The 17,433-nt window shown below is 45.2% G+C and overlaps 1 protein-coding gene across 1 annotated transcript; it reads left to right on the top strand.

The window, feature by feature from the left end:
* Nucleotides 1-2,262: 2,262 nt before the first annotated feature.
* TMEM183A (transmembrane protein 183A) lies at nucleotides 2,263-16,277 on the top strand. The gene is made up of 8 exons (XM_062594915.1): nucleotides 2,263-2,408; nucleotides 3,102-3,191; nucleotides 6,373-6,528; nucleotides 9,226-9,385; nucleotides 10,539-10,719; nucleotides 13,821-13,901; nucleotides 14,583-14,738; nucleotides 15,799-16,277. The coding sequence occupies exons 1-8, from the start codon at nucleotides 2,312-2,314 to the stop codon at nucleotides 15,982-15,984; spliced, it is 1,107 nt and encodes a 368-aa protein (XP_062450899.1). The 5' UTR covers nucleotides 2,263-2,311; the 3' UTR covers nucleotides 15,985-16,277.
* Nucleotides 16,278-17,433: the final 1,156 nt, after the last annotated feature.

Here is a 17,433-nt window from a genome sequence, read left to right as displayed (position 1 = left end):
ATGTGGGTCCAGCCGGTCTATAGGGAGGGAGGCTGGAGCAGCCCTGGGCTGCGGGGTGCCATCCCCATGCAGTTTTCTCCTCTCCCCCCCTCCTCCCCCCCCCCCACCGCAACGCACGTGGCTTTGCAGCGCGGGGACAGGGCCGAGCCCCGCGTCCTGCCACGTGCCCAGCCTCGCCACAGCTCCCAGACACCCGTCCTGATTTTGGCGGCGGTGAATGCAGGAGGCCAAACTGGTCGCCCTTGGCTCCCGCCTCTGCTGCTGCACCTCCCGTTGCACCAGCCGTCCGCACCGCCTCGAGGTATCCCTCCGGAGGACCAGCGTGGAGAAACCCTGCTCGGAGACGAAGCGATGGATGAACAGGATCACCAGCGCAGCGGAGAAGGAGCACCAGTTTCTTCATCGTGCCAGGTTTTCTCAGGGCCACCAAGCCTATCCCTCATTATTTTTGCTGGAAGGCTTCATGGAGGTCTCCAAAGATAAATGCCATCAGTGCCAGCGGAGGAGCGAGCGTGCTGAATCCTAATGCTGCCCTGACTCAGAAACAGCTGCCTGCTTCACGTTGCTACCATCACGGCCCTTCTCCCTTGCCGGTTTCTGGGTGCCACAAGCTTTCCCAGCCAATAAAACTTCTACTTTTCAACAATAATAACACGATAGAGTTATCAAATACCAATGATGATATTGTAGTCCGAGGAAAACGTTTTCAAGTACTTGCACAATGGAAGAGGTGGATAAAAACCATTAGCGTAAGGATCTGTATTAACTGCCATTCTACTTAATTCATATAGACTGTTTTAAGGATGGATTAAGAGGACTAAAAATAGCTTTTTTGTTAAGGAATGACCTTTTCCATCCAGGACAATGAAAACTATTCTCAGTTGTTGGCTATTTTCTTTGCTGATAAAGTGCTCTTAATGTATTTTAAGAAACATGGAGGAAAAGAAATACGGTCAGAAGCCTCAGTTGTACGAGTGACTAGATCCCCGGTTCTGCCGGGACTGCGTAAGAAATGTGAAAGTGCTCCGCGCCCTGAGTGCGAGATCTCTGGGGAGGCTCCGGAGCTGAAACACTGTCCGTGAAAGCCCCTCGGTGCAACCCCAGCCGTCCAATGGCCAAATTGTCCCCAGTAGGTTTATAGGAAAAAAAAGAGCAGTCAGAAAATGCAGCACTTGGGGGTCCATCGAGCTCCTGGCTGGGATGGCACCACCGGGTGCTGCTCCCCTTGTCCCTCCAGGCAGGTCACCTTCGAATGACTCGTTCGCCAGGAGGTGGCATCACTTCTCCGGCAAGAATTAAATTCAGCCGTAAAAGAAATACTAAATACAGTTTGCTGCTGCAGGTCACTGTAGCCCGCACAAGGGCAGGTGGATGGACGCTGGGGACGGTGCCACTGATTTTAGCAAATGCCGGCTGCGCGCGGGGCTGGCGGCCGGGCTCCACGGAGTGGAGCGGGACGGCAGGGATGTGGCTGGGGCTGGCACTGGGGCACTGCCACCATGCTGGGAGGCTCTGGGCACAGGGGGCCTCGTTACTGGGTGGAATGGGGAGCAGTCACCCCAGAGGCCCTGGGCGGACTAGGGGCAGTTACCTTGGAAGCCCTGGGTACTGGGTGGACTGGGGGCAGTCACCCCGAGGGCCTAACTGGGTGGATTGCGGGGCAGTCATCCCAGAGGCCCTGGGTACTGGGTGGACTGAGGAGCAGTTACCCCGAAGGCCTTGGCACTGGGTAGACTGGGGCAGTCACCTGGGGGACCTCCTAACTGGGTGGACTGGGGACAGTCACCCCAGAGGCCTAACTGGGGGCACTGGGAGGCAGTCACTCTGGGGACCTCCTAACTGGGTAGACTGGGGACAGCCACCCCAGAGGCCTAACTGGGGGCACTGGGAGGCAGTCACTCTGGGGACCTCCTAACTGGGCAGACTGGGCAGCAGTCACCCGGGAAGCCTCCTAACTGGGGGCACTGGGAGGCAGTCACCCTGGGGACCTCCTAACTAGGTAGACTGGGGGCAGTCACCCCAGAGGCCTCCTAACTGAGTAGACTGAGGGGCCAGTCACGCCGGGGGCCTCTTAACTGGGGGCACTGGCGCAGGCCCCTTGCTATGGGCAGAAAGCGCCACCCAAGAGGCAGGCGGGGACGCCTCACCCCTGGATGCGGCCGCCGTGACGTCAGAACGCCGCGCCGCCAGGGGCGCGCTGCCGAATGACGTCAGGATCTCGCGAGACGGGGCGGCCGTGGAGCGGCCGCGGGGGGGGGCGGCGCTGTCCCCGGGCCGGGCCGGGCCGCTCCGCTCCGCTGCGGCCCGGGACATGGCCCCGCGCGGCCGCCCCGTAGCCGCCGCCATGCCCAAGCGGGGCGCCCGTAAGCGCCTCAAGTTCCGGGCCGACGATGTCTGCTCCGAGCGCGGTGAGGGCCGCGCCGCGCCTCGGGGGGTGGGGCTGGGCCGGGGCCGCGGCCTGCGGGGCCGAGGCCTGGGCCTGGTCTGGGGCCTGAGGGCGAACCGCGCTCGCGTGGGGAGTTAGGGGGCTGGGCCCGGGCCTAGGCCTGATCTAGAGGCAGGAGGTGAAGTGGCCTTGCCTGGGGAGTTGGGGCACATGGGCCTGGCCCACGGGGGAGAAGAGTGGCTCTACATGGGCTAGGAGGTAACCCGGACCTGGCTGGGCTCTGGGAGGGGAGGAAAGTGAGTTGTTCTGATTGGGGGGGGGGCTGGTTGTGATGTGGGGGCAGGAAGCCTGGTTGATCTGCAAAGGAGGAGATCAAGGCCTAAGGGAGGAGACCAGAGCCTAAAGGGTGAGCCAGGCTTGACTTTGTGTGTGAAGGGCTTTGGTTTGGGCTGAGGGGGAGTGAGAGCTGGTCAGTTATGGAGAGGGGTGGACCCTTGGTCTCAGTAACCTGATGGGATTACGTAGAGGCCTGCTGGTGGCAACTGGTCTTTGCACCTCTGCTGAGGCACCTTTCTTGCATTGCTTATGTGCATCGCCTGTTCAAGCTTCTGTTTCCTTGGAGCGAGTCCCTCAGGAGATCATGGCTCTTATACCTTCCAGCCTCTCCCCTATGATCCCCCATCCCCTGACATCCTACCTCCCGTTTCTCTGGCAGTGACAGTGGCAGATTACGCTAACTCAGACCCAGCCGTTGTGAAGTCGGGACGTGTGAAAAAAGCTGTGGCCAATGCAGTTCAGCAGGAAGGTGAGTCTACACTGGGGATCCTTTATGATACCTGGGTGGGGGCTGCCTCCCCCTGCCCACTGGATTCTGCCCTGGCTGGAATATATGTGGAAACTTCCCCTCCATGGCTTGGGAAAATATGGATGCTTGGTTTGGTGCCTGAAAATGTGTCTGTGTTCCTTTGCAAAATCAGATGCTTAGGATTGCAGACAGAAGGTTTTGTAGTAAGCCTGCTGGAAGTTCAGCTAAGAGCTACTGAGTCTTTTTTAGTGTCTTAAATGGAAGGCCTTTTTCCATTTAGTATTGTATGTTATCTCCTACCTGAAGCAGAAAACAACATGATAAAAGCTTTTATTATTTTACCACCTCATACAAAACTGTAAACAGCTTTATTACTGAAAAAAACATTTTATAATGGGAGCATTGTTATGGTTGTTCTGCCACAAGTATTTTTTTTTCCCCTATGCTGCAAACTGCAGTGAGGTCGTCTGAGGGTGTTACTGTTGTTTCTGTGCAAACTATATGAACAAGCAGTTTCCTGGAAGGTTGTCGCAATATTTTGTTATCTACTTCCTCCTTGATTTTTAGCTGCTGAGAATAATGGGAACATTCTGAATTAACACGCCCTCTTTGCTTGGGAACAGTTAATGTTTAGAACTTGGCTTTTAACTGGTCACACATGTAGAGTGGGGTGGGAGTGAATTTTATAACACAAACAGTGAATACCGTACTCTTCTCAAATGGGAGAAGTCTCATTATATTGCTGTAATCTTGCATGTTCCAAGAAAAGGTGATTTTTGTGCCTGTATGGGGGAACTGTACTGGGCAGTGATGCCAGTGAATATTTTTTTTCAGCTGCTGTTTTTCATGCTTTCCAGATCAGGGCACTTCCCTCTTACTACCTGTTTTTTGGTAGGCTGGGCTTCTCCCTTCCCAATTCTTTTCCTGTTCACTGTTACGTATTCTCTGTTTTGCCTCAAAGTGCTGCACTTCGGCCTCATATCTAGCAAACCATATTGTCTTTTCCTTCTGTCCCTGCCCTTGAATCCTTGCACCCAGCAACACCTGCCCTGTCTAGCTTAACCCCTTGCCTAAAATCCTTCACCCCTTTTCTAGCTCACCTCTGTGCTGTCTGGGGGGTGCCCTGTCACAGACAGTTCCCTGCCTGCCCCGCCTCAAGCCTTTGCAGTGCAGAGGCACCAGGGCTTCCCTTCATTATGCAAAGATCCTCAGGATCTCTCCTCCCCGTCCCTGTCCCTAGGGCTGTGCTACAGCATTATCTGGTGCAGTCATGACTCATGGTGCAGATCACCACTGCACAGGGGCACCAGAGGAAGCGAGGAGGAGACAGCAGCCTCTGCCCAGTGTACTGGCCCAAAGAGCTTTAGCCTTTGGCCTCGCTCACCTGCTTTCTCCCTTTGCTCCAAGTTGACATCATTCTGAGTGATTGCCAGGAAGCAGAGAGTTTCATGGGGGAGCAAAGGCTGGATGGAATTTTCCTGAGCTTTTCCCCACCCCATCATAACCCTGCAGTGAGGAGTAATTACTGCTATGAGATAAGGAGTGAGCGCCTCTTTGGCAAGATAGTAATGCAGTGAGAATCTGGTGTATGAATGGATGTTGTACTGTCAACTCAGAGCTTTTTTTTTTTTTTTTTTTTTTTTTTTTTTTTTTTTCCCTCCCAGGATGTGACAACAGTTTTTTCTTTTCCTAGGCCTCTGTCAGAGTCTCTGGGTTATTACATTTCCTTCCAGAGTATCATCCTCTTGCTTGGCTATATTTGATGTCATAACTTCCTGTAATTTATATTGCCGTCTGCTTGTCTTTGGATATAAATGGGCACGTAGAGAGAATAGTACTATTTGACAGTTTGAGGGAAACTAGTCTCCTGACTGCATGCAGTTTACAAAGTATACTGTGCAAAGAAGGGAAGAATTGGTTTAGGAAAGGATTGAAAGGGTCTCCCAGTTGCTAGGCCTAATCCTCTGCTGTGGCTGAAAACCAGGTTACACAGCCCCTCTTCCTAACTGGTCAAGCTCTATCTTTAGACTCCCTACTCTGACCTGTGACTGTTTTGGAACCTTGTTTTTCTGTGATCAGAAGTGAGAACATCTCTAGACTAAGCTTATATATGGTCAGTTCATAATCTTTTTTTCTTGCCATTCCTATCCCTTTAAGCCAGATACCTCTTCTCCCTTTGGTGTGTCTGATGACTCTTTAACTACTGTGTATAAAAGTTTCCCTGGCCTTAAATTTGCTAGGTTAGAAAAACTCAAGCAGTGAAAGTCTGCTGTGGTGTAGTCAGCTGCCCCTGGATAGAAGGCCTTTTCATGCAAGCACATTAGGTTGAAATTCAGCTTTCTCAAATCTGTGTGACCCAGAGTTGTATAGAGAACTGACAGTGTTTTTTTGCAAAGACTTGTATAATGCTGCTGTATTGTAAGACTGCACCTTTCTTTCTCAAGACTGTCAGATTACTGGCTCATGCACGGATTTTTCTGACTAATGAGCCCTCAGTTAAGAGATTAATTTTTAAAAAGAATGTTTCCTAACAGTATGGTATGTCTAAATATCTCCCCAGGGACAGAAAAAAAAATGAATTCACTTGCTGTTTTTCTGACTAGTCCAGAGCCTTTTCGCTTCGTTAAATTCTAGGATAAATTGGGCTCCTGTGCTTGGTACTGGGTTATATTGCTGATTGCTTGTCTGTCTTCAGCCACGCAATCTCTTTATCCCCCTGAGAAGGAGGGATACTTTTGCTGTGTTCATAGGACAATTACAAAGGGGTTGCAGGCTTCATGTAGAGGGAGTGCCAGTGGTCATGCAAGGAAGCTCTGGTATGCTGGGGAACCAGTTAGAACTGCAGGAAGAGCTGTTTCATTCAGAATTGTGAATGGCTTCAGCTAAACCGATAGGATCATCTGCCTAATGTGCTGGTAATCGTCCTCATTGTTCATTGTTTAAAGCGAGACAAAATAATTATGTTTTCAGTTCACTTGCCCATGCTAATCTTGCTCTGACATGGTAATCCTCAGGCCCAGGATTTACTGCTTGTATCATTATAGAGCTCTAATACGGTTAGCATGTCGGTTAGCATGTCGTTTCTTAGCAGTGGCTCTGGCAGAGATCTGGTGTGGCTGGACTGAAATATCTCCTGAACTTGGACTGGCTTTTCAGAGTGTGTCATTGCTTCTCATTCTAGTAAAATCCCTCTGTGGTTTGGAAGCTTCTTGCGTTCCTGCTGAGGAAGTTCTCTCTGTATCTGGAGAGTCCTGTGACAGCAGCGATGAAATGGATACAAAGGAAAGCATCAACGGGCGAACTGCATCTAGAAAAAAGAAGAGCAAAAGGCACAAAGGTATGGTCAGTGTCCCCTCCTGGGACAGCTCTGCATAGGCTTCTTTGGGATGTTTTTCTGTATGTGTGATGTTAGGGGTTGCTATTTACAGATTAGTCTTGTGGCTTTTCATGGCACTCTGTAACTTGCACATGCACAAGAAGATGCCAAGGGTTAAAAAACTGTTCCCAGTTCTGCTGAGAAACCTGCTGTGATTTGGTCAAAGATGTTAACTTTTCACTAAAGCAAAGCTTTGGGCATGAAATCAGAGCCCAAGATCTTGTTGCTTTCATTTGCTTACTGCCAGCCTTGGAAAACTTAATGCTGCTCTATTGAAAGAGTTAGGAAACTTCGCTATATATGATACTGTTCTTCACCAAAAACATTGGTGAGGGCAGGATTTGCTTTGAAGAACAAACATTTCTGTCCGTAGTGCATTTTTGGGCAGAATCCAGGCTCTGTTTTTAGGATATTTCAAAACCTACAATTTACTACAAGTGATTTAGAGAGCAAATGAGTGAATTTAGCCCTAGTGGCATCATAGAAAGTTAATCCTAAGAAGCTGTACCCTTCAGTATTTATACTTTGTACAGATCTAGAGTATGCAGTTTGCAATACAATATAAGCAACAAGTTGGTTTGCTGCGTTGTGAAATCCTGTGATAGGTAGCTTTCAGGCTGACAGGCTAAATTGAACTTTATGCTTTGTTTAAAAAGGTTACTTTTGTTGTCTTTTAAAGTTATTACGTAAAGATACTGATATGTATAAGAAATCAATATCCACTAAAGATTTTAAGTGCACAGCACTCCTCTGGGATAGGACTTCCATGTCTATTTATTAAGATGTCTTTGGGAATTCTGGGAAAATAGAATCATCCCAGTAGCTAATTATGGGTGTTAGAAGTCTGGAAAGACAATTTCTGTTCTACTACTTTGTTTTACTTCAATGAATTGTTTTATTTCTCAGTTATCCTCATTTTAAAACTCAGCAGTTTTAAAACTTGCCACAGGCTTTTCAGTTGGCTGTTTAGATCAATCATACAGTAACAGAGAGTTGAGGAGTGCTTTAATCTAAAATAGAATCTGAATTTGCCTTTTAATCTCTATTACTGAATATGAAGAAAGAGACATGAGAAAGACTGTTACCTCTTTTAATTATTTTTAAGCAGTCTGGGTGGCAGATCTACAGGTGATTTCCTGCATTCTGGCTTTGAAATTAATCTGTCTGTTCTTGAGGGCTAGACACAGACAAAGCTTGAAATCTTGATCTGTTCCCATCTCTTGTCCAAAAGGATGCCTGGCTTTTATCCAAATCATAAGTCTCCCTTACATATACCAAACTTGAATGAGGTCCTTTAACCTCTTTACTTAAATATATTACAATGACTAATATTCAGTCTAAGTAACTTTTTTCTACAACAGGTGCATGTTTAGATAAGAATGAAGTAAGTAGGACAATGGTAGGTCTTCTCGCTGAACTCAGTAGTTGTGTACTTTGAAGGCTTATTGCATCAGGGCTGAAACAGTGATAAGGATGCTATGACCTGTGGTGGGTGTGCCTGCCATAAATGTATCTAATGGAAGCGATTGCATCGAAAGCTTTCTATGGCAATGAATGTGATGGTTATTGCATGAGGGCAAAGTATTGCCCTTTGTTCTAAGCCTGCTGTCTGATGATTATATTTGTCATTTTCAAGTTGTTAAGCTCTGAGAAATGGCACATAATTCACCTCTCTAACGTTCACTGTTTTATAAACCTCTTAGCTGTTTTTTTTCCATCCTTTGTTTTCTTTTTCTTTTTGCCTGTTAATATATTTCCAATGATCAATATTGTTCAATATTTGTGTTCCATTAAAATCTTATCTCCTATAGTTTGAGGAATGTCTGTGAAAAATTTTGTTTTGTTGACTTAAACACTGAAAACTTAAACAAAATGGATTTGTGAAGCTTCAATTCTGGCATCGTAGCTTGTAAAGCTTCTAAGAGGGAGACTGGACCATTTTGTTCATTTGTGAATTTCTTTAGAGTATGCCATCCTAGATGATTTTACTAAAACGTGGATTTAAGATAGCAGCTAAATTAGCCATTAGGAGAGTTGCAAAAGAGAGATGCAAGGGATAAGGAGAGAGACAACTTTGACCGCTGGACCTCAGTGAGGAGTATCCTCCCCTTCTATACAGTGTTGGTCAGGAAATTCTGCGTATCTCCTGGCCTCTATGCTGTGTTGACTTTGTTTGTTTTAAAACATCATCTTTTCAGGTCTGTTAATGGCATGAGAAACTGTTGTGACTGGATGTATGTACTGTATAGCAGTACATTCAGCCTGTTTGGAGCTGTGGAGTTTACTAGAGACCACCAGAGGTCTCTTTCCACCTAAATTACTCTGAGTCTGTCATTTGCATACTTCTGCATCCAGCACAACAGCAAAAAAATGAGGGCACTTATCCAGCAAAGGGAGAGTATAATAGTTGTATGGATGGACCTGTGCATGCTAATGAAAACCAGTAGCAGTGACAATGAAGTTGTATTAACTTGGGCTTGTTTAGATGACTGTGTGTACACACGTGTGTGTGTGTATGTATATATACATATACACCTGCACACACAAACTCAAGTTACCCTGTACTAGCAATAGTAAAGCATATGCCTTCACTTCATGTCTATGTGTGATTTGGTAAAGAGATTTCTTATTATGGTAACATATGTTCACTGCATTTAGAAAATCCTGATGGTGATGGGGGAGAAGAATATCCCATAGATATCTGGCTGTTGCTGGCTTCCTACATTCGCCCTGAAGACATTGTCCGTTTTTCTCTGATTTGCAAGAAAGCCTGGACTGTTACTTGCACTGCCGCCTTTTGGACCAGACTCTACAGAAGGTGAGACTCTAAAGAACTTTAACTATTTGTAGGGTGCTTCAGTGGTGATCAGTTGTCTGCAGAGCTGCAAATAAGGGAATAATTCCTTATATGCTAGGGGCTGTAATGGTTGCATACTGAAATGGTGGTATGTGCATTGTTTGGCAAGGGGATTGCATTTATGCTTTGGATCTGGAAATGGATCTGTCTGTGGCAGCATATTCCCATATGCTCCACACAAGATCTCAAAGCTGAGTATGCTTTTCTGCTTGCCAGAGCCTACACACCTCTGTTCATAACCATGTGCTCTGTGTGTTAAGTACGTAAAAAGTGCTTACAGTAAGGTTGGGCTATTGTCTGCCTTTAAAAAAAAGCAAGCATCACTGATAAAAAAAACTTGTCCTGCCTGAAAGTTTGATTGTGGTCACCTTCCTGTATTTAGGAAGCCATAAGAAAAACTAAGGGTTACTACCAAGCATTTAGGTGGAAATGGGCTATAATAAAATAAGGAAGAGAGAAAAAGCGAAGAGGTGGTCAGAATATGAAACAAATCCTTCTATTCTCATGCATGCCATCCACACTTTCCTTCAGGAGGGAAAGTTTTATTTCTGTTTTATGGATCTGTTGCTCAGGAGACGCAGTCAGCAAAAGTACAAGCAATTGGCAGCTGTGGTCATCCTTGCCCCCATTCTTTAGTGTGAAGTGTTCCAGCAAAGGCTCCTCATGCATGTTTTCTCTGATCACACTGCCTCAAACCCAGACATTAAGCTTGCTCAGGCAGTTGTCTGTGCAGTCATGCACAGCTAAAGTAATTCCTAGTGAACCTGCAAGAATCCACAGGCCTTTGCACATCCTAAAGCTAAAATACCATCTGGTCTGTCTTGGACAAACTGTCTGCAAGGGAATTGTTTGTGAGTGGGGAAATTGTAGCATGATCTGCTTATGATTACACTAGTGACTGCTTTTTGTCTGATATTTTTGTCTTTGCAACTGCCATGTGATTTCACTTAGAGCAGTACAAAGCCCTTGCAGCATTCAGAGTTGATCATGGGTCCCCTGATGTTCATCCAGATGTTCAGTTATCTCTCAACATTGATTTTCATAGCCTTCTTCTACACATCTCTGTGGCTCTCTGACCCTTCAAAGCATGTTGGGTTTGTCCTTTGCTTTTCAGGCACTACAGTCTGGATGCGTACCTGCCTCTCCGCTTGCGGCCAGAATCCATGGAGAAGCTACACTGTCTCCGTGCGTGTGTCATCCGGTCATTATACCATATGTACGAACCTTTTGCATCTCGAGTCTCCAGGAATCCAGCTATTCCAGACAGTACTCCTAGCACTTTAAAAAATTCCAGAGTAAGTGCTAGTGCCAGGAAAGTGGGATATGTCTGAGATATTGCTTTTTCTGTATTTTTATTCTCTTTCTGGGGGGAGGGGGGAAGCTGTTTAGATGATCCCCAGTGAAGCATGGGCTTAAGATAATTCTGAGCTTAGAAGCTTAGAAGGTTCCTGGTTACTTGTGTCTGTACAGTTGCTGTTACAGTGGGTCTTTCTTACTCTTCTGGATGCCTAAGTCTTGCCACAATAGCTTTGTAATCAGCAAAAAAACTTGCTTCATTGGATATCAGAACTGCTGGTGATATAATTTGCAGTTTTCCCCTCCTCTGTTGCAAATTTGCTGAAAGGAGATTGAGGTAGGGTCAACATTTATATCTTATGCTTTATTCTGACACTGCCTGCCAGAATACATCTTTTCTCCATAGCAGGCATCTGGAGAGCATCAGAAGCAACAATGATAGCCTCAAAGGGACTCATTTCATACTGCGTCTCCTGTAGGTCATCCATCGTCTTTGGTTTCTGCGAGAGGGAGTGTAGTGAGGTTGTGAGCATGGCAAATGTGCAGAGCAAATGTCTACTTTGGGACTGGGGCTGCAGTTGTGTTGGCCTGTGAAAGATTTGTCACTGGTGTGGGCAGGCAATTCCCTTTGCTATCCAAGCTTGGAGTACTCGCATCCTTTCCTCTTTAATTGCTGTTATCATTAACTCTGAATTGCCTCTGTGTTTCTTGTCTGGTTTTAACTTACAACTGACTGATACTCAGTGAACAGCTTAAGCAGCAATGTGAATTCCCCACGCTCCAAATCCAAAAACTTGTTGAATGAGGTTTTTGGAGTCAAACTGAAGGGCTTTTGGTTCAACAGTTGTACTTGCCATGCAAAATACCCATCTACCTGTGTAACATCCCTCCTTCTCTACCTCCTTTCTTCCTTCCCCTCTCTGTGAGGATTCTGGAAAAAATGTCACGCTGCTTAGGATCATCTAGCAGTAACACAAACAGGTAGTGCTGCAGAGCAGAAGAAAAGCACACACCTGTGTGTGAAAGTCTTTTATCTCTGCATCCAGAGCTTTTCATTCTTTTTGTGAATCCCCAGTTTGGATGTTGTCTGTCTTTAAAGAATTAAAGGCCAAAGCGCTTCTAGGAAATTCCAACTTAACCTCAGTCTTTCTGAGTCTAACTTCCTGCCAGGGCATGCCCACTGCTCTGGCCTAATAGCCTGGCTGCACAAGCTAGAAACCTGTGAGATAATACTTCCGGGATCGGCAACTTAGAAGCATTCACATTGACATCATAACGGCTTTGGTGCCCACTGCTAGCGCTTCTACTGTACTAACAGTTTTAGAAAGGTTCTTGAAGTGCAATCTTTTATTATTCAGCTTTTAAAAAAAGGAAATTAAATGGTGATGAGGCTTTGTTAGAAGAGTAGAGGTCTGACCTAACCCCTTGGAGCATAGAATAGCTATCATGAGTGTGGTCTTGCTCTACTACTGCGTTGCAAGACTCTGAGCTCCAGCTGTATTACTGTGCATTGAAATGTCTAGGCACAGTGGGTATGGAGGAGGTTCTGTCATTGCCTCCCCACGTTCTTGCTTTCATGGGTTTTGGTTATACCTTTACAGGTCATTGAAACTAATGGCAGATGCCTACATAAATTGCATGTGGCAAGAGGAGACCCCAGTCCTCGATGTTGCTGGATCTAGCTTTTCCTCTTTAATTTCCTTTTTTCTTTCCCTTGCCTAGCTTGTGTGGGACACTGGAGCCGTTATGGTGTCAGCAGAAGTGTTTGCCCTTTAAAGACACCCCCATAATTTTTGGTGGAGCAGCAGGCCATACGGCGCGTCTGAAGGGCAGGACGGCTGACCCGTGGACGACATCCTCTGCCCCTTAGGAGGTACTGACCATTTTGTGCTTCACTACTTGCCATGACCAAACAAGCTGTTAGACCAGGTTGTCTCTGCAGGTGAACTACAAATGCCACTAGCTGTGGAGTTAAACCTGGCAGCATCTGCTGTACACCCAAGTTGATGAAGATCTGGAGAATGTTGTTATCAGCAAAAACTGAGGGCCATCTCCACCGGGTGGAGGCCGCTTGACACATGTTTCAGAGCTGGACTCCACCTAGCTTTGTGGTTCACCTCATCAAGATTTGCCAATCTAGAGATCCTTCAAGGACTCTTAATTGTGGACATGACTCAGACTTTGACTTAAGAGTCTTATATCTCCTGTAGTTGCTAATTGTGGAGGCTAGTCTGGCTTTCTTTTATTTGGGGTCACTCTAATTGAAATTAAATTATGTGTGTACTTCCCCCAATGATCCAGTCAGGCCATCTTTTGGAATGGGAGAGACTGTGTGGGTGATGGGGAGTTGTCGTCTTCACCTATGTTATTCTTCCTATTCCTGCTGACATCGTTAGTAGGACCAGATAAGACCAGCTGTGGTGGGCTGGCATCTGTGGTGTGGAAACATACTCAGTGATGGTCGGTTAGGCTGAATGGCCAGAATCTCTCCTTGGCTGTAGAGGAATAGTAGCTTCCACTCATTCAAGTCAGTCAAACTGTGCTAGCTTGGCAATGTTTTTTATACTCCACAATATGACAATCAGTGCCCAGTGGTGTCAGGACCTTCTTTTGACTCTGAAGTGGCTTAGGAACTTTCATATCTGTCAGCTCAAAGGTCATACGTCAGCCTTTGCCTTTCTCTCTAAATTCTTTCTTTCTTGACCCTTTTTCTGTTTTCAGGTGTACTTTGCTTTAGGCTTTTCTGGAATCTGATTTAATGGGACATCTTGGTATGGGTGTGGTACATGGAGTGGAAGAGATGAATCTGTTCTACTCATCTTTCCCTTATAGAAGGGATAAATAGTGCAAAGGGATTTTTATTTAGCAGACTAGCGGCTATGTGTTGTGCCATTCTGTTGTATGAGTTGACCAACTGCAAATTGGGAGATGGAAAATGTTGGGTGTGTTCTTTTGAACGTGATTAATTTGAATAAATGGCTTCTAACTGCTTCTTTGTAATTATGTTTGTAATTGGAAGTCTTAATGCTCTGCTAAAACTTATTTAAATGTGTTGCCTCTAAGGGCTTTGTAACCTTCTGTTTCTTTTTTTCCACCTCAGTGTCTGCTTTTCTGGTGCAAAAAGATTGAAGGGAACAGACAAGAATCAATGTGGGAATTCAACTTCAAATTTAAAAAGCAGGTATGAAAGCTGAACTCTGTCATGAATGAAGAGCCAGAACAGCTATGGCTTTTTTATTTTTTTATTTTTATTTTTTTTTTTAAGCAGTAATGATTTTTCTGGGTCATAGAAAGGACAACTCTATTCAACAATAGATGGAAACTCTGAATCCCACAATAAAGCACATTGTGAAACTACACTCAATTATCAATATATATTAACATGTTTAGATTCTTACATTTTTATTTCCTCATTTGATATCCTTTCTCCACTTTAAGACATGGATCATTTGTCACCCCACATAACCTAATCTTTAGATATCGCCACTCATTACCACCAAAACCTAGAATTTTTGAGTTTCATGGTTAAAATGTAGGTCTAAATCTGAAACTGCTTGCCCTAACTTCAGAAGGATTCCCCTTAGAAGTGAAGAAAGCTGACATATGCTAACAAAAACTGCCACTAATGACTCTCTGTTATGATAAATGTGCCCTATAAGGCAACCTCGAGAGTCTGACGGCTCTCCTCTCCAAAGAAATAGTCCTACAAATTCCCATTCCTGAGCTATGTCTTTTCATTGTTTATATAATAGTTTGCCAAAATGTGTGGGACTTCAGTGAGAACTTGCTAGTCAGCACCAGGGAGAAGAAGCCAAATTCATTATAGGTTCCTACTTAGCTAAATAATTTTCTGTCTTTCAAGTCTCCCAGATTAAAGAGCAACTGTTGCAAAGGTCTTCAGCCACCCATTCAATATGAGGAAGTCCATACAAACCCTGATCAGGATTGCTGTCTACTGCAGATCACCACTTTTAACTTCATATTTGTGCCAATAGTCATGGGTATGACCTTTACCTTGGTAAGTGTTTCGAAAAACTAGTAGGCAAACTTTGCACTTAGATTGTAATAGGAGGTGAAGAGGAGACCTCTGGTCCCTGTGGTTTCATGTAAATCATGCTGTTGCATCAACAAACTAGTTGTGGGCATATCCAATTTATTTCTCAGAGGCATTGCTGAGCATTTCCTCAGCTTAGTTCTGCAGATCCATCAACTCTTTCCCATTTGATGTAAGCAAATATCAACGACATAGCGAATTTGCAAGAAGCTGAGGTTTTGCTATGGCTGTGATCACTTATCCATGATCCAGCAGGGAACAGTGTTGCAGTGTTTTTGTGGTCTCAGTTTGATGATGATGATAGTACCTCATTGCTGGGAGAAACAGCAGCTTTTGAACCAGCTTCTGCAAACTCAGTGGGAGTGGCAGCTCCCCAGGGTTGCTCCAGAAAGAAGTATTGTGTCAGAAAGGAGCAGACCAGGTGTGCTCACAGCAAGACCAGCAGTGAAGCATGGGGCAGCATGTGTGGCTGTACTTGTAAGTCAGGTTTTAAAATGTGGCCTGTACTGAAGAAGAGTTCAGTCTGGCATCCCTTAGTGTGGAGCGGTGGGTTCCAAAGTTCTCTGACAACCTCTTTGCTTCCAAGATCGCTGCTGCATTGTTTTTCAGGGTTGCCAGCCCGAGAGAACTGATTTGGATCCAGTGCTGCTGAGTTGGAGCTTAGCTGTGCCAGCACCTGAAATACTCTAGATGCATTTAACTTTGAGTTCTTAACAGTTTGCATTTAGATTAGTTGAAATTCTTCCTTTTTTTGTTGCTCTAATTTTCCCAAATTATATTTTCTTCTTTGAGGTGAATAAAATCGGCAATTATATCTGCATCTTTTTTTTTGTGTGTGTATGTGGAAAAACTTACCTGAGAGAGTTATCAGTTTGATATTTTAAATGTTGACTTAACAAAAAAAAAAAAAAAGTAATTTTGATACCCAGTGTCAGTGGTTAGTCTATAATCGCAGTATCTGGAAACAACTGGATGTTTCTAGAAAATATCTCCTATAGCACATCCTTACCTTTTTTTCTTGCAGTTCACCATCAATGTGAGTACAGACATGAGGCATCATCGCGTGCGCCTGGTGTTCCAGGATGCTCCTCTTCGCAACGGCAAGAAACCCCGCCTTGACCAAGGAGTGCAAGTTGTGTTGGACCCTGTGCATAGTGTGCGGCTCCTGGATTGGTGGCACCCACAGTATCCCTTTTCTCCAAAAGCTTAGTGGTTTTGTGAGTCTGCAGCCTCCGGCAGGTGACTGAATCTAGCAGCCTGAAGAGAATTTCTAGGAACCAGGAAATCCTATTTTTATTTCTTAAATAAATTCTGCAGTCTCCTTGCAAGTGGTTGAAGCTACTGAACTAGTCTATATGTATATAACTTCTAGTCAGTGATGGGCAGAGCTGAGTGTAAAGCGGAAAAAATTTGTAAACACACTTTTATGTAAAATTCACATTTTATCATTTGAAAGGAGCTCCCTGGAACTGTTCATTTAAAATCCTTTTGGTGCTAATGAAAGTGGTCCTGTTTTCTGTTGTTCAGAGAGAAGTAGGAAGCTTTAATATGACCAGAAGCAGTTTCACAAACGAAATTCATGTTTGTTTTACTGCAGCATGATTGCATTTGAACCGTGCGATACTTTAGTGTCCAAGAAGCAGTAAGCAAAGCAGCAGTGATCAACAATAACGCTGATTCAGTCAGGTGTGAGTTTAAAAAAAAAGGCAAATATGATCAAACAAAGGAATTATTTCAAAGAGGATTTGTAAGGGAGAGGGCTTTGAGTGTAAAGATGTTCCACGTTCTCACACTGATGTTTCCCTTTGGAAAGAAGATCTAAACTTTTAAAACCAAAAGATGCTTTCCAGAGAAGATGAACAGAGCGTGTGTGGGGGGGGGAGATGCAGGGGATAAACTAAAATAATTCAAACAGTTACGAAGGACTTGAATCTGTTTTCATGCAAGCAATGGAGAAGTGTTGACCTGTTGACACTGGATAGCCCAGAAGCAATGAGTTCTCAGCTGAACAAATTAAGAACTCCTCCAAGCCCTCTGAAACTACTGTGGTTCTGGGTTGATTTTTCAAGAAGGGAGTGGGGTGCTGAGTGTAGGCCTGTCAGGAGCGCAGTGCTGTCGTATCCTGAATGAAGTGGGCTTGGAAATTCAGCAAGCAAACGTTTTTGCTGCTGACTGTCACGTGAAGGAGTGAGAGCAGGGCAGAGGGTGTACTGGAGTGCAGGTGAGTAACAGTGATGGCAGTAATGAGATAGCAGCTCGTCAATATAAAGGATTAGCTCATCAGTCCCATTTCATACCAGATCTTGTCTCGGGCAGGAATAACTATGCATTTTAACTGCTGGCCATGTATAATGGTTACTGAAACTCCCAGAGTAGAGGGTGACTGGAGAGAGGGGGAGTTTTGCCTTCTGAGTTTGAATCTAATCCACAAACGCTCCATTGTCACTGTGTCCTGTGTAGCTGCCTGCCAGGAGTTTGTCTTGTATGTGCCTTTACCACTATGTAAATCACCACCAAGGACATCTGTCCCAAGCTTGCATTTACATTAGATACTTGTTCTGTGAGGTTAACGTTGAACAACCTGGGAAAACTGTATCTGGGAAAACTGCCTTGCTATTTCCCTTTTCATGGCTGCTGAACATACACATTGAAGCTGACA

This window comes from Rhea pennata, chromosome 25 (genome assembly GCF_028389875.1).
Source record: "Rhea pennata isolate bPtePen1 chromosome 25, bPtePen1.pri, whole genome shotgun sequence".
NCBI classification, from domain to species: domain Eukaryota; kingdom Metazoa; phylum Chordata; class Aves; order Rheiformes; family Rheidae; genus Rhea; species Rhea pennata.
Note: the sequence above shows the minus strand (reverse complement) of the source record. Positions and strands in the feature narration are given on the sequence as shown.

Bases quoted from the DNA above. Each gene is read 5' to 3' on its own strand.
- TMEM183A (XM_062594915.1), top strand. From the start codon at position 2,312: ATGGCCCCGCGCGGCCGCCCCGTAGCCGCCGCCATGCCCAAGCGGGGC. The intron at 3,192-6,372 runs GTGAGTCTACAC...TTCTCATTCTAG, and splicing joins CAATGCAGTTCAGCAGGAAG to TAAAATCCCTCTGTGGTTTG. The intron at 9,386-10,538 runs GTGAGACTCTAA...TTTGCTTTTCAG, and splicing joins TGGACCAGACTCTACAGAAG to GCACTACAGTCTGGATGCGT.